Source organism: Aethina tumida, chromosome 1 (genome assembly GCF_024364675.1).
Source record: "Aethina tumida isolate Nest 87 chromosome 1, icAetTumi1.1, whole genome shotgun sequence".
In the NCBI taxonomy this organism is placed as follows: domain Eukaryota; kingdom Metazoa; phylum Arthropoda; class Insecta; order Coleoptera; family Nitidulidae; genus Aethina; species Aethina tumida.
In genome coordinates this window covers 77,406,813-77,425,285 of record NC_065435.1, presented here as the reverse complement: position 1 = coordinate 77,425,285, position 18,473 = coordinate 77,406,813, and the positions used below count along the sequence as shown (strand labels likewise).

Sequence of the window (18,473 nt, the reverse complement as noted above, 5' to 3'; positions counted from 1 at the left end):
GAATCAAAATTTAGTAATAATATTAACTATAAATTAATATTTTTATTAAATTTATCTTACTATTCAATAATGATATAAATTTATGTAAAATATTTTATTGTCTTATCCATGATAATTAATTATTGTTAATTTAATTTAAATTTTGATGGATGTGTAACTGATAAATAAGGACAGGCCTCAACAAAAAATTAAATGAGCATTAGATTACGTTTTATTGAAATTTTGGCGGATGCGAGAAGGTGTATCTCTCAACGACTTGTGGCAGTTTGTTTCTACTTTTAGTTATTCGCGTTGTTCGTTCAGTTGTTTTCCAACAAGAAGCTCTAATCGCTTCGTAGATGCAATTCATTTTGTCATTGCCAATATAACTAGTTTACAACTATTTGTCTTTCATATCCCACTATAATTTTCCTATAAATTTTGACTCACTAAACACGAAAACCACACTCTCACAAGTTTAACTTGAGATCTTATCCATCATGCCTCTATCCCAAAAAGCTTGACTCACGTCGCCCAAGTTGACCCAGAAAAATATTCTTCCGTTTTACAATTTTAGTGAATGCGCTTTATTACATTAATATATGTATTAATATTAAGTTGACCCACAAAAATATTTTCCGTTTTTCTATTTTGGTGGATGCGCTTATTACATTAATATATGTATATTAATATTTATGTTCAGCAATAATATAAATTACAAATTATATTTATTTTCCCTCATTTTTAACTTTTTCAATTTATTCTGTTGTTGAAATTTTAATAGATTTGATTTTATAATGTATATTATAATTTTGACTCAATGAATTATGCAAATTTAGTATTTAAAATGAATTGTTATACATATTTGAGTTATTCCATGCCAAATCAAATCACTGAAATTTTAAAAAATTATGACTTTCAATAACACAACGTAGACTTCTTCAAATAATTTTGTAAAAAATTAACTCTTTTCAACTTCAACTAAATACAAAAATATTTGTAAAAACTAAAAGTTAGTAATAAATAATAATAAATTGCTCTACTTTTTGCCAGCCCATAAACAAATAATCATCAGTAAAATTAAACTCTTTATGTTGACTAAATGTAAAAAAGTACAAAAACTTATTTATGCGGTCTATTTGACATGACTTATCTCATATATAATTTATTTAACACACATGTTATAATGCAAATTAGTAATTTTTAAATTAATTCATTTTCATACATTTTACTAAAAATCTTTTATTTGTTTCAGGTGAAATCGATGTGGGAAGTGTGACTGCAAGTAGTAGATGGTTGATAATAACATTATTATCCTTGACGTTCTACGTGGGCCTAAATTTGTGTTTTATAGGTAAGTGCAAACAACAAAACCGCTACAAGCGATTGGATTAATGAAATTGATGGTTCACGTCCAAACAAATGGCGTAATAAATTTCCGAAACATAATTAAAATTAATAATCACCAGACAAAGCGATAGAAAGTGTAATATTTGAAATTTGCAGTTTTTCCCATCGATGACTGTCATGAAATTAATCGTCATTGTTGTAAATATTTACAGAGTTACAATCCAGATAATTAAACGACAAACATGGACAGTAATTTATTTAGATTATGTCAATAATTCGCGATTAATTCCATCGGAAAGTTTCCCTGTTTTTCGTGCGTGGTCTCATTAAAACGGCTGCAACTTTTTTGCCAGCAACAAAAGCCGGAACAACAAAGGCCGAGCAAATATTCCATAATGTGGAGGTTCTATGTCAAACGGTTTTTCGTTGAATTTGTGCAGTTTAATTTACAAAATAAACGGGCGCGGAGTTTTCGGTTATGCCGTAACTTTAATTACGCGCCTAATTAAAATTATTGGACATTGTTCGACGAAGTTAAATGATCGGATGCATTAATTACACCTTGATGTTTGATGTAAATACTTGTTAAGCTTGTTAACAGTTTTACGCGGTATTTTAATAACTTTTCGATTTTTTTATTTTCATTGGAACGTGTAAAAAACGTGCCATTATTATCACACTAACTCTAAAACAGGAAATCATTTTTTTTTTTTTTCGTATTTTAGCAAATACCTGATGCTCGTTAAAAAAACGCCGAGCTGGACTTTCGATAGGGTGGGGAAAAATGGATGCGCTGTCGAAAACATCGTGTAAAATCAACAAAATTCTTTGTCGGGCTTATAATTATTCATTGTTTGTCTATTTGCACGGGCTCAAAACAAATCAATTTCGCACTACGCCTGATTTATTGACACAAAATATCTACCGGATTTATTTTTATGCACCAATCCCGATTTTGAAAACTCGCAACAATGGAGAAATATTTGCTCAGTAATTAATCGAAATAAGACAGAACTGCAACATTTCATCCACAATTTAAATCTGATACAAATATTCGTCCGATTTAATATGTGATAATTATTGTGGCAGCATAATTGGACCGATTTTAATAAACGAATAGTTTTTACTGATGGGCTCATTATTAAAAAGCCTCCATTAATTACGTTGTGAACGCAAATTGGACAGTCAAAGCCAATTTAAATTTTGTCAATGCTCTAATTAATTTTAATATTGATGTAATTTAACCAATTAAATCATTTTAATCAAATAAAATGGCAAATCTATTATTTTATAAGTCAACAATCATGGTATTATCTGCGTACTTGACTTTGTGAACAGTTAATACTAAATTTTCAGTATTTTAATTTAAAACAATAATAAAAACTTAAATTATTTTTGACTTTGTAAAATAATCCAACAAGGCAGACACATTTGTGAGCTGTTCGTATGTAGAAGTAAGCATTAATTGGCAAAAGACTGTACCACAGAACATGAAGTTTGTAGTCCTCAATGGCGGCAAATTAGTCTACAATATCGACGAAGACCAAATAACAAGATACGATGTAACAACACGTTTACAAATGTTTTCCAGAAATTAAGATTTGGCCGAAAAAGATTGACTCACAGAAAGAGATTTCGACTATTTTAAAGTCAGAAACGAACAAATTAATACCATTATAATACTTTTAAAACCATCATTATATTTGAGATAATATTGGTAAGAGTGAATTTGCAACAACACGGGGTGGGTGTGTTAAATCTGTTTCGAATATTTGAGAGAAATAGTACAATTTCAATATAATGATTTTAATAAACGAATATCTTTTTGTGTATGGGTTCATTTAAGCATTTTTTATAAATTACATTTATAAACTCAAATTGTACAATCGAAGCCAGTTTGAATTTTGATAATGCTTTGTTTTAATGCTGATATAATTTAACCAATTAAATCATTTTAATCAAATAAAATCAATTAAATGCAAATACATTATTTTAAATAAATACAATTTTAGAACTATAATGTGTCAATTTGGACAGGAATGATAGTTGATCTTGAAGTATCAAACTGTCCGTCTAATTGCCAAAAACAGTAATGACAACACAAAATTTCTTCGAGTTCGTGAAACAATCCAACAAGGCCGGCAAATTGAAACCAGCTGCGAGGAAAGAGTGTCCGTTAAATCGCGAAGAGCTGGGTAACAAAACATGGGCATTGTTGCACACTATGGCAGCAAAATACCCCAATAAACCTACGAAGGCCGAACAACAAGATATGACAACATTTTTCCAAGTATTTTCCAATTTTTATCCGTGTGATGGTTGCACCATCGATCTGCAAAAGGAAATTATGATTTGCCCTCCGAAAGTTGGTTCGCAAGGAGAGTTGAGTTTATGGTTGTGTAACTTACACAATAAAGTTAACAAGAAGGTGGGAAAGAAAGAATTCAATTGTTCTAAAGTTAATGAACGATGGAGAGATGGATGGATTGATGGATCTTGCGGATAATTTATAATAATTTCAATAAATAAACTGTTTTTGAATCAACATTGGTTTGTTTAATAATTTAGAGGTATTTATTTTATTCCAGTCTCGTATATCCTCACACATTTTAATTGCACTCACCGAAAACCACAACGGAAACACCTCCACTCGAAATAATCGCCATGTCAATCCCCAACACTCTTCCACTCTCGCATCGCTCGTTAAGTGTATCAGATTTCAGACGTATCATTGTACGGATTTCAATTACCGCGACATCATATCATATATACGCGTGCCGGGTTATAATGCAAGATGTATCACCGAATAATTTATACGGTATGTGGGGCAGCAACCACCCCACCGTAATAATAACCTGTAATACCGCCGCTTTGACACTGATTGATCACTGCCATACAGCGCTGGACACAGTTATTGAGAGGACTGGAGACTCTCGGCAATTATATTGTTAATATGGGCTCGATTCGGGGGGGTGGTTAAGATTTTGGCTAATTAAGGGAGCTAGATGTAATGGGACTCGGCAGGATTGTCGATTAAACTATACGTTGAATAATTTAGTGTGGGCCTCCACTAAGGACGGGCATTAAACTGGACTGAATGAATTTGTAATGGGGTAGGAAATGTTTTCGGCTGTTGCGATATGGAATTTCATGTTTGAAGGAGGGAGAAGTGATTAAGAAGTTTTAAATGTTGTATACAAATTTTATGATACAATGTACTTAAATTTTTAATCAGTTGTTAGTCTTAAATTCAAATAATAGAAAGTTATTACTTCAAAATTCGGAAAGACATATTTACAAATTTTAATATATTACATTAATTTTATTTCCCAATCGTGATATGTATAGTAATCTTTTTATTTAAATAATAAGTTATAAATACATCTTAAAATACATATTTCAAACGTTAATTTAAATTCAAAAGTAAAACAAAAACATTGCATTAAAGTTTTAATATTTATTTGACCTGTCTGAATTTAGAGAGAGAGACATCAGGCATGACAGAGACAGTAGAAGTCTGTCCCATGATGGGAGACTTACTGTCTCTATTGCACATGATGTCTCTTTCAGGATTCAGATGGATCAAACAAACTCTTTTGCTTGGGCTTGCACGATGATCATCATCAGTAAACGACGTAGAGAAAGTTGTGATCCTCATTTTGCTGTGAAGAGTCATGTCATGAACACTATAGGTCCAAATGTAAAGGATGCTATTGCTTATGGTAACATGACGTCTTTAGTTTTCACTAGCGGCAACATGACGTCCCAGCGATATGTGGATGACGTTTTGGACCCTAATTTCCTTTCCTACATAAGAAGATATCTCGGACTAATTTTTCAGCAAGATAATGCTTCTCCATTTATTGCCAGAAATAGATTAAACTTTCTAAACGCCTCCCATGTGAATTTACTGCCTTGGTCACCCAAAATTTCAATCCCAATCGAACATGTGTGGGATATGATGAGGTGACGCTTAACGAATATACTGCACCCTTCACGGATTCTTAATGAACTAAGACGTCATATTCAGTTCGTATGGGATGAGGTACAACAAAAAAATATCGATAAGGAGTTTCCGATACATTATTAGCTTCTGACAATTTATACTTTAAGATTTTTCTTTAATTTTGTAATCAATTATTATTCTGTAATAGGCTAATATTTTTCTAAAAAAAAATGGAATATATCAATTATATCTAGATGTTGGCTTTTTTTACGCGCAGTATCAACTAATCACAGCCCTAGACGGTCGGTACCTATATTAATTTTTTATTATTTACTTTTCAGATATTTATTATAATAGACATAAAAATAAACACTCCATTTCAGTTCATTTTTAATATGATAGTCTGTTGTTCAGCAACGTAAAATGCCTCAAAGAAAGCTTTCTTCTGATGATTTTGGTGCTATAATTGAATCGTTATCGGCAAACTAATAAAGCCAATATACGACATGGAGGTGGTTGACAGAGAACTACTAGCAAAGAACAATTCTCTGACTATTTCTGCTAGATGAAACCACACATTTCCTACATCCAGGTTTTGAGCAGATATTGAAACCATTGTAAATTTGTTTACCAACAGAAGAAGGTTGTGTGAAGCTGGTCTTAGAGTCACAAAACGTTTTCGACGCCAAATGCATAATTGTTCACAGATGAGTCTCAGTATACATTATCACTCGGATAGTCGTATTTGGACATGACATGAACGTGGTGAGAGATATGAGATAAACATGACTTTAATTGTTGCTTTTGGAGATGGTTCTGCAACATTGTGGGGTGGAATTTCTTCAGGGACACACACGATGTTACCAATATTAAATCAAGAAAGCATAAGTGCTCGTCAATATCGCGCCTTGGTTACTCAACCAATTAATATTCCATTTACTCTAGAACTTGACGACAGTGACAACCTGACCGTGCGAGACTTATAAAATCATGGCATTACTTAGATGCTCGCTAATGATTATAGAGAAGAATGGCGAGCTATAGATTAAGAATATATTCGTTAACCAATTTCTTGTATGCCAAGGTGGATGGAAGCTATTCGTAGAGCAGAGCAGAGAACCTACCAAATACTAATTGCTAAAATGTAGCGGTTAATTATTCTGTTTTTTATTATAATTAATGTTGTTTTAATATTGTTTTGAGTAATTTGGTGATATTAGTTTTATTACAGGTTTAAAACTTGTTGATTAAATTTTGATTAATTTATTTAATAATATATTTATTGCAATATAATATACCATATACGACATATAAATTTAAACCTAAGAAAAGTCAGAAGACACATTATTACATTAAATATTAATGTATTTCAACAGATTGAATTAAATGAACATCAAAAATAAAACTACACTACACACACATTTTATTGTTAAAAAAATTTAATTTATTGTTTGAATTTAAAAAAGGTTGATTAAGCACGAATGCATTTGCATAGAAAAAATAAAAAAATGTTCGACTATGAAACGCGTAAACATAAACTCCACGAATTGATCCAATTAAATGAATCATTATTGTATTTCCGATATTTATCCTTTGTCAAATTCCGACTATTAAATGTTCATAACAGTAAAAGTAAATAACAAACGACATGGAAACTTTTATCAACGCTAATCATCATTAACATTTAATTGTCGCTCATTTTTCATTCGTTAAATAATAAAACGAAAACTTCTGAAAGTCACATCAACCCATTCTTCCCGAATCGATTATCCAATTTAATTATTTCGTTTTTGTTCCAGGTGGATGCTAATAGGTGAACAATTCAAGAATGGATGAAACTATTTAAACTAATTAAATGTGAAACTGGGACTCGGTGGATAAATGTCAAGTTATTCGTATTGTTTCAGGGTCCAGATTCGTTCCGACGCAAATTAATTCAATTTCAGTTCCGAACACTAAATATACGTAACGAAAAAATCATTAAAATGCACACACAGGACTGATGAAAAAAAACGTAAATACTAATTTTTATTGTACATATCAAATTATAGGTTTTTATATGAGAGGAGCAAAAAACAGATGCAGTATGTGTTTTCAAGTCCGCGGGTTTTATTATTTTTTTCGCCCGTTTTACATGTCAGCATCTGGTACTTTTTAATAACGCTGTGTCAGCTTAATCGAATTTCGTTTTTGTTATTTTCGTTTATAGAAATAAAACACCGACTTGACACACACATATTGTTTGTGGACCGTCATAAATGCACGCAAGATGTTTCAACTATTATCGTTATTATCGGGCACTTTATTATAATTAAAGTACCAAATGGAAAAGAAGGAAAATATTTACATTGACTGTGCACACAAATTTAAGGCTAATAACAGTAACACGTTATTTTTTCCACAAACTTTTAACAACTCTATATTCCAGTTACACGCAATCGTGTAACAATATAATGCATGTAATTATTGTGATTATATAATTAAGTTTGTGCGTTTGTGACGGGAACGCGGATTTAGGGCCGTTCAGTTTTTCCGTATAGTTAAAATGTATTTTTCTATTTTTCTGTATATAGTTAAGCATCTCTTATGTTGTTAGCTGAATTAGTTGTTAGGTTGGAGATGTTGTTCAGTTGAACGATTTTATAAAATATGGAATATATGGGAACTTATAAAAAAAGATTTAATGTTTACATATAATAAACTATTTGTGATAAAATTTTATTCTATTCTTGTTGTATGACATTTCAAAATTTCCTAATAATTTGTTATATGTTGGCCGTTGTAAATAATATTGGGTAGCTTAAATAAAATATCCATTTGTATGATTGTGTTTTATTTATTCCTAAAAGAACTTTATTTGCTTTCTTCTTTCCTTAATTTATGTTAAAATATTTTTATGTAATTTTCAAACATAAAGTTAGGTAGGTATTTAAGAAGTCATAATTATAATTACAAGATGAATGAAATATACTCTAAGCTTGCAATTTGTTGCCAATACAAAGATAATTATAAACCCAACAAACTTGAAGAAAACGCAAGCAGTGCCCTGTGTTTTAATGAAATTTTTCGAATGCCGAATTAACCTAATATAAATTTAAAATGACTACAAGAAGTTAAAGGCCAATAATAGAGTGGTCCACAAAATGCATAAAACATTTCCCGAGCAACTTCTACCTAAATTAAAAACTTTATTAACCACCATGTCACTAACTTTTATAAAACTTCTCTTTCCCTTTTACGTCGTGAAAAAACAAATTTTAATAATAGGTCTTAGTTATAATAGTAAAAATTAACTTTCTGGGCTTACGGAACTCCTAAAACTGATCCCCATAATTAAAAAATTTCCAAACACTAATAGAATCAGCTCAGCGGATATTAAACGTAAATATTTTGATTAAAACTTCAGGAGGACATAAAGTGGAACTAATCCAGGATATAATGCCAAACTATCCCGCAATCTAATAACATTTTATGATGAGTTTCTTTTTTTAATTCAGCGCCGCTCAGTTACAATGCAAAATTAAAATATAACATACGCCAGACTACGTAATTACCTTCCCGGATTTTCATTATTTTGTAAATAACCGAGGCGGCAACGTTTTTCTTTTTATTCGTGCCTCTTTTTAATAATCTCAATTATGGCAAACAATATTTCGAATCTAATTTTAGACAAACTGCACAAATAAAGACGAAACAGAACACCAAATACAACTTGTGACTGTCGGGAAAGAATAAGCCATTGAGCATGATAAAGTAGTTGACCGTGGAAATAAAAAACTTTTCGTAACTCACACCTCAATTATTTATTTATTCGCGGAGATGGAAGTCGTGTTTGGAAAAATTAAATTCCTAACATTCGTCCTAGTTCATCTCTCATAACATATTAATGTTAAAATTCCGTAAACTCAGCCAAACAACTTTTGTTTTTAGCATCTTAACATCAAGATCGCGAATTTAATACATACACAAAAAAATAATTATTTACTTTTGTTTACTTACAATTTTAACAGGAAATGCATAATTGCCATTTATATGTTGTTTTCATTACAGTAATTAGTGTATTTTTTATAAATAAGTAAATTTTTATGCTTACCATCTAAGTCAGAAACTATTTTATTTATAATTAGAGACGTGTCGGGACTTTGGCAGTACAGCAAAATCTGGCCGAACTGACCAATCAGCCGACTACTGCTTCAGTCGACGTATATATTATAAATTTCTAAAAATTGCCTTTCTACTGAACTAAATTAATTAAGAAATGTTCCACGTGGTTACTCCACAATTCAAATGGGTTTTAATTTTTCATAGAATCACTCCGAAGATGCAAGTCAGTATAGCTTCTTGTTCTCTTTTGAATACCCCTAATCCTCACCCTCACTAAGAACCTACAATCCTCTTATTCTATTTCTATTTCTTCGTTGTTACCTTTATCAATTTTGTAATTGTCAGTGTAAAAATTGAACTTGTGCGTCTTGTTGGCACCAAGAACTTAATAAGTGAACTAAGTCACTATTAATATTCTGGGATATCTTTGACATTTAATTCCCCGTTTTGTTGATCTAAATTAGAAATATTTGATTTTTAATCACATATATTAATAAGCAACAATATGTAAAGTTTGCTATATCCTCATATTAAAGATTACAAAATTCAATATATTTATTACTATACGGACATTTAATAACATTAAACATAAGATCAATTCAATAATCAGTTTTACCATTTATTACCCATCAAACTAAGTAAAATTTAACAGGAATTGACTTATAGCTCTATATATTATTTAAATTCATTATAAGAATTTAATTGAAATTATTAACTATTTTCTGAGAAAGAAATAAACTCATTTACATGTGTAATTATCATACTGTGTTTTACTGTGCAATAAGCTGTAAGAGTCACAAAAACTTTTATTGAATTTGCATATGTTGTGTATAAAAATAAGGTAAAATGCTATTATGGTTATGTGATGGAAATGGAATTTTTCATCAGGTTTAATCATCAGAACTCCTAAGTGGCCTTCCCAGCACCTGATTATCAACATCCTGGATGTACTAACGAATTATCATATCTTTAAAAAATACCATACTCATAGGAGTACGAGTTTCCAGTACCATTGCACCCCAACCACCGAACAAAACAGTAGGAAAAAAATAACGCTTGACATATCATTGACCATCTAAGGACAAATGGAGGGTGTGGAAATGAATATCTGCTACAAGCAAGGTCATTTGTAAACGGAATCCATTTCCAATCAAAATGAGTCTGTGAAATCCAAGCACTATCTTCGATATTCTTCATCATAGAAAACGGTCTTCATCATTCGTGATCTTTGAAAGTGTAGTTTCTAAAACAATATATACACTATCGCTCATGTGTAGAGCAACAAATAAAAAAAATATAAACCTTTTATTAAAAAAAAAAACAATTCTTTTTAATTTAAATTAATTTTGTAAGTGTCTAAACATATCGTACCTCAATTTATATACGGATATCTTTATTTACATAGTTTTTATACAACATTTTATTTCGGACAGGGTTCATAAGTAAAGCAACTAAACCCTATAATCAATACAATTGATTTTATAATTTACTTCTGTGTTCGACATCGTTCCTTAAAACTAAAAATGCCAAAAAGGGTCCATTTATCGATACAAATTAAACAACAAATTGTAAAAAAGTTCCGGAATGGTGAAAAGCAAAATAAAATTGCAATAGATTTAAATTTAAACAAATCGATCATTTCGAAGATGACTTCCAATTTTAAGGTGTTCCGAAGAATCGTGGAAAAGGCACGACAACGCTTGTTGTTCGCGATACTTTTATCAACACATTCCGCATAAATCAAGAAATAAACAAAGTGTGTTGGTGAGTACCATAAAACGAAGACTAAAAGGAACTGGTCTCTATGGTAGAAAACCAACAAATAAGCCCTTTATTTCTTCAAACTATAGAGCAACAAGACTACTTTTTGCAAGAGAACATGTGAACTGGAGTCATCTATGGGTGAGAGGACCAATTAATAAAAGGTATAATCCCAAGTATACTAGACCCACTGTGAATCATGATGGAGGAGGCGAAAAAAAATTCGAACGATTATATTAAAAAGTTACTAAAATGAATGAAGAAAACGTGTTTAGAAGTTATTAAAAATAATGGATATGCTACTAGATACTAAATAAAAGAAGGTTGTTTTATTTTACAGTTGCTCTACTTTTGACCCTTGAATATTTTTCAAATATTAATAACTTAACACCCAACTAAACTCACTAATAAATCATTAATTTGCTGTATTGTTTTAATCAAACATACTGCATAATTGACAATAATAAGGATATTTAAACGTACACTTTTATCAAGACAAATGAAAATTTCTAAAGTTGCTCTACATATGAGCGATAGTGTATGTGGGTTTTATAAATTAAATTTAATTATAAATATGATTAAAACGAGTTTCTAGAGCGCTTGGAAAAAAGAGAAAAAGTCAACGAATGCTTAAAATTAGATATGTCAATAAACCTAACGTTAATTTTCATTCCCACCTCCTGTAATTTGCGAATTATAGCTTTTACATCCTTTAAAAAAAAATGAAAAGATTTAAAAACATATTTTACTTAAAAATAATAATAAATCAAAGACTATTTTCCAAAAACTTACATATTTCATTTATACTATTTTTTCAAAGCACGCTAAAATTGATAAGTTATACTCGTAATTAAATAAAAGATCAATGACTAATGTAAATTTGCTCACAAGACAATAAATTATAATGTTACCGACACAACGTTAATTTGACTGATCCGAATCAGAGTGGATCCACGAAAGAACCAGCGCTTGGAAGTGAACGAGTTTATACATTTCCATACCGGGTTAAGCCCCAGCAAGATGTTAATCTAATAAGCAGAAAAAGTTCACGGAGTTAGGAACGTCTATGGAGTATCGAATATGGAAATGGAACGTAAATCCTATAAGCGAACATCATTATAATGTCGGGGGTTCGCACGAACACCACGAAATATATAACAGTAATCAGGTGGAAGATTTGAAATAAATTCGTCGGGTGTTATCGAGGACAGGATCTTGTTCTAATTTCCTTGAGCGGAAGCTCGGAACGAGTGTTGGAGACATTCGACTGCAACACGAAAAACAATTTGTCTCGACACCTTGTTTTTTTTTGTTAGTATTTGTAAATCTTAACTTTCGACTTTAATGCAAGTTTCAAATTGGATTAGTATTGACAGTTTGCCAAGTTGTAACTAAGTCTCTGTTAATAATTCGTAGTTGCATCGATGTGAGTATAACACAGGCAAATAGCCCTGTGAATTATTAACCCCGTTATATGTGGAGACTGATCAATTATTTATTGAAGCCATTTCAACACGAAACTTAAATTCTACAGACACAACTACGTTTGTGAGCCTTCAAATGAAACAATAATAGGTTTAGACGGAATATAAAAACTGTCTGGGAATCCTACTTTCGAAATCAGTTTACATTAAAAACGCTTTGATAAACTTGACAAAAGTAACTTGTATGGGAAAGTTTGAAATTAAATTTTTTCATTACACGACCACTTTCAAGAATAAATAAATAATTGTTGGTTTAGGAAAGTTCTTTTCGCATCCACAATCCGACACTTCATCACAGCAAATGATTCTGAAAAGTCGAAAAGTTACATTTTGGATAAAACGAACTGGGAGTTTGGTCGGCCTTGAACCGATCGATCGCGGTTAAACTTTAAACACAATCAAACGCAGATTTATTACAAGTTACTGGGATTTGAAGCAGCTGCAACCCAAAAATCAATTGGTATCGGAAAACTTGTGTTTGCGGCCTTTTATTGCTCGCTTATCGATGTGAATTTCTGATGCCGAACAAAAAAAAACTGTGGCGTTCTAAAGACATTTTATCACAATTGTGTGTGTTTATAAAATTTTTATATCAACTTTTTACACTAAAGAACAATACACATTATACGTTTTTATTAGTGAAGCCGCTTTTTTACGAATAACAATTAATTCTATAAATCATTCGGGTTGTTTTATAAAAATTATTGTGTATTCTTCATGAAGAAAATTCAACGTTTTGAACAAAAGAATAATAGAATTCCAATATAAATGGCCAAAGATTTAGTTCCAAGAACAACTCTAGCAATAAGAGATGAGATTTCTAGGTGGATCATGAATTTTTTATCATTATCTCTGATAACTTTCCACCTAAAGCGTATATAATATTGATTATATAATGTATCAGGAACTGTTGCCGTGATATGTCTTTTATGGAACAGGAAGTGAAGGCATAATAAATATTTCCCAATAATCCTAACACCAATTTTTCGTCGCCGATATTAAATTTATTAAATCTCCTGCAGGAATAATCCTCATCCGTCAATAATTCGTGAAAGTCGTTGAAGCGGGGGGTTAATTTAGAAAATATGGCGTCCTCGGTGAGAAATTACTAACTTCACACTCCCGAACTTGGACCCGTTTAATTATTTTAATTGCCGACCTGTTTCGCCAACCCCGAGCAACAGTTCCCCGGGAATGGCGATTCCGTGTAACACACTCGCGGATCTTAATTAATGTGTGCAGTCTTGGAATGTTTATGCAGCCGGTTTTTACGGCAATTAGACGACTTTTAGCCCCCCAACGTTCGAATTACTTAATTAAACTCATCCGTTCTTGCTCCGGAGCGAAAGTTTCTGGAGAATTTAAAAAAAAAAACTTATTTTTAAATAAAGTAAATTATGTACGCGGTAAACGATGATAAGGTCTCAATTGGAACGGGGACCGTTTCAGTTCCCCCTTCGAGTGATTCGAGCGTCGGAAGTGTGCCGTAAAAAGCTGAACATCCTTGATCTCGGATTCTATTAGGCGATTGTGGAAAGGTGCAGCGCAATTTATACACGAAAACGTCTTGACGTGTCTTTTGTGCGGGGTCCCTTTAAATCCCGCCACTTCGCGGTATTTTCCAAAGGAATAACGGCCGGAAAGTGTGTTTTTCCAGCATCCAACACCTGGGCGTTGCATGTTGCACGTTGCGAAATTGATTTTCCACATTTCGTTTGTTGGGGCCAAATTAATGTTTAAAAAGCACAGCATATGACAGACAATTTTCCTCATGAAACTTTTATCGTACGTAATGATTTTAAATGGCAACGTAATTGTTTCAGAAAATCAATGTCATAATATGAATTAGTTCCCATCGAGTTGTCAATTAATGCGCATCAACGATGGACGGCGATATTCGCAAAACATGCGCCCGAATATTTAAACACATCCATCTGAGTTACAAATGTTTACTTTATCCTGTAAACTATCATCGGACCAATAAACGTCACATTTCACTCGAAATATTACTGTGGAATTGAAATGGATTCAATTTCAGAGCTCGATGCGTATTAAAAAAAGTTTTATACGCTGTTCTTGTAAATTTCGTTTACTTAAAATAACGCATCAGACTAAAATAATCGATAAAATTATTATATTAAACAATATAAACAACTTAACTTAAATTTCATTAAAACATTTTAAAAGTATACTTACTTAAATTACAGGAGTGCATGTGTTATTAAGTAAATGATACTTAAATATGTTGACAGTAAAATATAGATCAAAATACAGACTGGCAATTGCCCTTAATTACACCACTCGTATTGTAAAAGGATTTATCGATTCTGAAATTACATTTTATTGTGCCGATTGTAAATCATCACTAATAATTCCATATTGTACACAAATTTTAATTAAAATTTTAGTTAATTTTTAAATTTAATATGAACATCTTCTTTGCAATCATCTTCCCACTAAAACAATGGGTGCAAACAGCAGAGGAAAGAGGGTAGTTAAACGTGCTACAGATAATATACAATATATTAAAAATGTTTACACTAAGTAAATAATCCGGGAATGGGACATTGCGGTGCATAAGTCAGAAAAGCCATTATCCGGCAGCGTTTTTCCATTAATGCCGATCTACAAATCACTTCTTCTGACCCCCACCTTATTAAAAACCGGGCCGAATATTAGAAGCGGGTTCGGTCAAAATTCATTATCATATTTCTGTTTTATAACTATGTTCCTTAATGTTTATAAACGTGACTCCACGTTTTTATTATTCTAGATATTAAAATAAGTATATAATAGAGTCTTAGTATTGTTGAGAATGAAACAGTGCTGCTAGGTCACATGCGCAGCCAATCATTGCGAAAACATAAATATGTTCTGACATTTATTTGTAAATAAAACATCAACTTCAATGAGTATATTATATTTAATCTTTCTGTATCTATCTGGTAAAACAAAATTAAGTTTCAAATAGTTGGAAGCATTAATAAAAGCGATGATGGACAGGTTCAGCGTGTCGGCGGATTAAACTTGGAGAAATCTATTCCGGTAATCTTGGAGATCCATGCTATATAAGCAGAAACCCGGGTATAGACTGAATTATTAAAAGATATTCTGCAGAACGGCAAAATTGCTAAATGGCTTGTAATCCCGACTTGAATATATCGGCCATTTTTAAGGATGGTCAACGGACCGCCACTATCTCCCTGGAAAATTTCAATTTCAATTTTTTTTTTATTTACTCCGAGCATAAAACCGCCGGACGTTCGCCCTTTGCCTAGGGTGTGCGGAACGGTAAAGTGCACGTTCTGGCGTGCCTTTGCGGTTTACCTCGACGGTTTTTTTCTTTTAATTCAATTTTTATCGGACCGCTGAATTTATTTCAACGAATCGCGGTTTTATTTACAGCGGTTTGATTGAGGTGGAGGATTAACTTTGCGGCCCGATTTATTTAAATTTATAACCCTCCGGACGGGATTTAATTGACGTTACTCCTACTTGGTAGGTACCTTGGTTTTCAAGATATATAAAAGTGATCTATTAACTTAACAAATTATTTTTTAACTTGTTAACCTTTTACTAACATTTTATTTGAATCATTTTTAAAAATTTATACAGCTATTTTAAACATATTATGTATTTATAATTTAATGAATGTATAAAACATCATTTTCATAGCAGTAAAATTAATATTAAATGAGGTGTACAATATTACTAAATATTAACTTTTATTAAAATTAATTTTGATTAATTAATCAGAGTAAAACATTCAAATTGTAATGAAATTATTTGTACAAAAAAATTAATATTATTGATAATTAGTTAATGGATAAATATATTGGACTGTTCAGAATTATTTAAATTAATGAAAAAATTTTGAAATTTGATATAGACCATTAAATCCGTTCCTCCACCCCATTAACCGCAAACCATATTTAATCATCAAAAAACTATTATATCTTATATCTTTAAAAACATACTTTGCATGCTTTGCCTTCTTTAATGCTGGAAGCGGCGCAAATTTCCACCTTCTTGTACTCCTCCTCCCCCATACACTTATTGTAATCACTTATATGCATTGTAGCCTTCCTCATTCTTGTAGGTTCCTGATAGAAATCTAAAAAATGCTGATTAGACATTCATGAAGGTCAGTTGTTTAATGCCTTGCCGTTCGTTATGCCGAAACCTGTTAAGTAGGCCGTCGTCCCTATTAAAGATTCAGCATTGTTGGTGTGAAGTTTAATAAGTTTTACATTTCGTCCTGGAGGATAAAGTAAATAATAAATACTTGGGGGAAAACGTGCACATCAAAGTGTTTGAAAGATCACCAGTTTGACTGCGAAGAAAACACGTTGTCTTATTCATGTGAGTCTGTGTGAAGTTATCGCGTTTAATATTAATGAGCTGCGACTCATCAGCTTATGGGATTACTGGAACTGAAATTATCGAGTCCTACCTAAACGCGCCGACGTTTTTAGCTCGATCACCCCGATGTCGTTCCTACCGCCAGTTGACAAGTAGCTCGGATGTATCACCATCTTGGACACGCCGATCAATTGGGCGTCTTTGGCGTTTCTCATTACGCTGCCCAGCGCCACAAAAGTCTCCTTTCTAAAACAAAAATACTTCTAGCAACACTGATTGATACTGCAATCAAGAACGTAGAGTCCTGGAGGAGTTTTGTTCGATCTGATCTTTCCTATTAAGTATAGATTAGCAAGAAACATTCCCTGTATATTTCTTTTATTAAAAATACATACGGTTTAGCTGGTGGAGTGGTTTCATCCAGTTGAATGCAATGGGCGGCCGTTAATACCCACTTGTGGTGGATCAAACTGCCACCGCAAAAGCTGTGCAAACTCCCATCCTTCAACTTCTGCAGAATGCTCGCCTGGAAGGGAAACTCGCCCAATTTCGGCTCGGTCGGTCGGTAATTACCCTGGTGAAAAAAAATACCCAGACACAGTTTTATTTTGATTCCAGCATGTTCCAAATACTTACGTTGACAATGCTCGCAGACATGGCCTGGAGGGAGTGAGCGTTCGCGAGGAGAAATATCATTATCATATTCACGAAGTGCCATTGGGAAACGACGTACATTCGGATTTACATTTCAATTTCCAATAATTTTACACTGCTAAGGCTAAATGATATGCGGATTTGTTCGGCAGAACCGGAAGCGGAGGCCTTGTTCAAAAATTATAATTATTTGAAATTACGCTCACGTGAACTGATCTGTGTGTTTGTAATAATTATCTGTTGTTCGCAGCATCAACATGACGAGACAGTGATCGATAAACTGAAAAATCGTCGCCATCGCAAACAGAAATGAGCTCCTCACAACCAGGAAAGTTTGAACGATTTGTATGGTAATATTATACTGATTGAGATCCATTTTTATTTGAATCTGTTTTTTTTCCGTTAGTGCTAGTGATCATAACGACGACACGTCACTTCCACATTTCCTGCGATCGATCCAGCACTTCGCGTTGACATCCTATTAAAATTATCTGAGAAAAAACAACGAGGGACACTAAAACCGCATTTGAATTGAAAACAGTGCCCGTTAAAATGCCAGCCGATAGTAATAAAATTCTATAGCGCTTGTAGCATCGGCCGACGAACGATATGTAGTTGTGGGACCCAAGAGAGAGAGGCATACTCTACTGTTATGGTATTAAATGTATATCTATATTTGCTTTTCCTTTATACTGTTGTTTATAGACGACCACTTAAATGGGGGATGCATTTCACATCATTGCCATTCAATTGTGGTTTACGACAATTGGAAGGGCAAAACTGCAGTTTTTATGTGTAAATATTCGCCAACGAAATAGTTTTCAAATGGTTGT

General features: G+C 32.4%; 2 protein-coding genes across 2 annotated transcripts in view; one reads left to right on the top strand and one right to left on the bottom strand.

Moving 5' to 3' along the window:
- The window catches only part of LOC109609502 (uncharacterized), a 133,717-nt gene extending 125,620 nt beyond the window's left edge, over positions 1–8,097 (top strand). Inside the window, exons 6-7 of the mRNA XM_020026168.2 lie at positions 1,235–1,333; positions 7,075–8,097. Of these exons, the coding sequence (XP_019881727.1) occupies positions 1,235–1,333; positions 7,075–7,085 (110 nt within the window). The 3' untranslated portion in view covers positions 7,086–8,097. The remainder of the gene's footprint in view (positions 1–1,234; positions 1,334–7,074) is intronic.
- A 7,431-nt stretch (positions 8,098–15,528) lies between these two features.
- Positions 15,529–17,720, bottom strand: LOC109608947 (chymotrypsin-like elastase family member 1). Its single transcript, XM_049961274.1, has 6 exons — positions 17,623–17,720; positions 17,382–17,560; positions 17,078–17,232; positions 16,790–16,882; positions 16,602–16,738; positions 15,529–15,827 (listed from the first exon to the last, which is right to left on the bottom strand). The coding sequence occupies exons 1-6, from the start codon at positions 17,686–17,688 to the stop codon at positions 15,630–15,632; spliced, it is 828 nt and encodes a 275-aa protein (XP_049817231.1). The 5' UTR covers positions 17,689–17,720; the 3' UTR covers positions 15,529–15,629.
- Positions 17,721–18,473: the final 753 nt, after the last annotated feature.

What these genes read in the sequence shown, in the direction of transcription:
- LOC109608947 (XM_049961274.1), bottom strand. Translation starts at nt 17,688, where the DNA reads ATGATAATGATATTTCTCCTCGCGAACGCTCACTCCCTCCAGGCCATG. An exon ending in ACCACTCCACCAGCTAAACC is followed by an intron (nt 17,233 to 17,381) that starts GTATGTATTTTT and finishes TTTTTGTTTTAG; the next exon opens with AAAGGAGACTTTTGTGGCGC. An exon ending in AAAAACGTCGGCGCGTTTAG is followed by an intron (nt 16,883 to 17,077) that starts GTAGGACTCGAT and finishes TTTATCCTCCAG; the next exon opens with GACGAAATGTAAAACTTATT.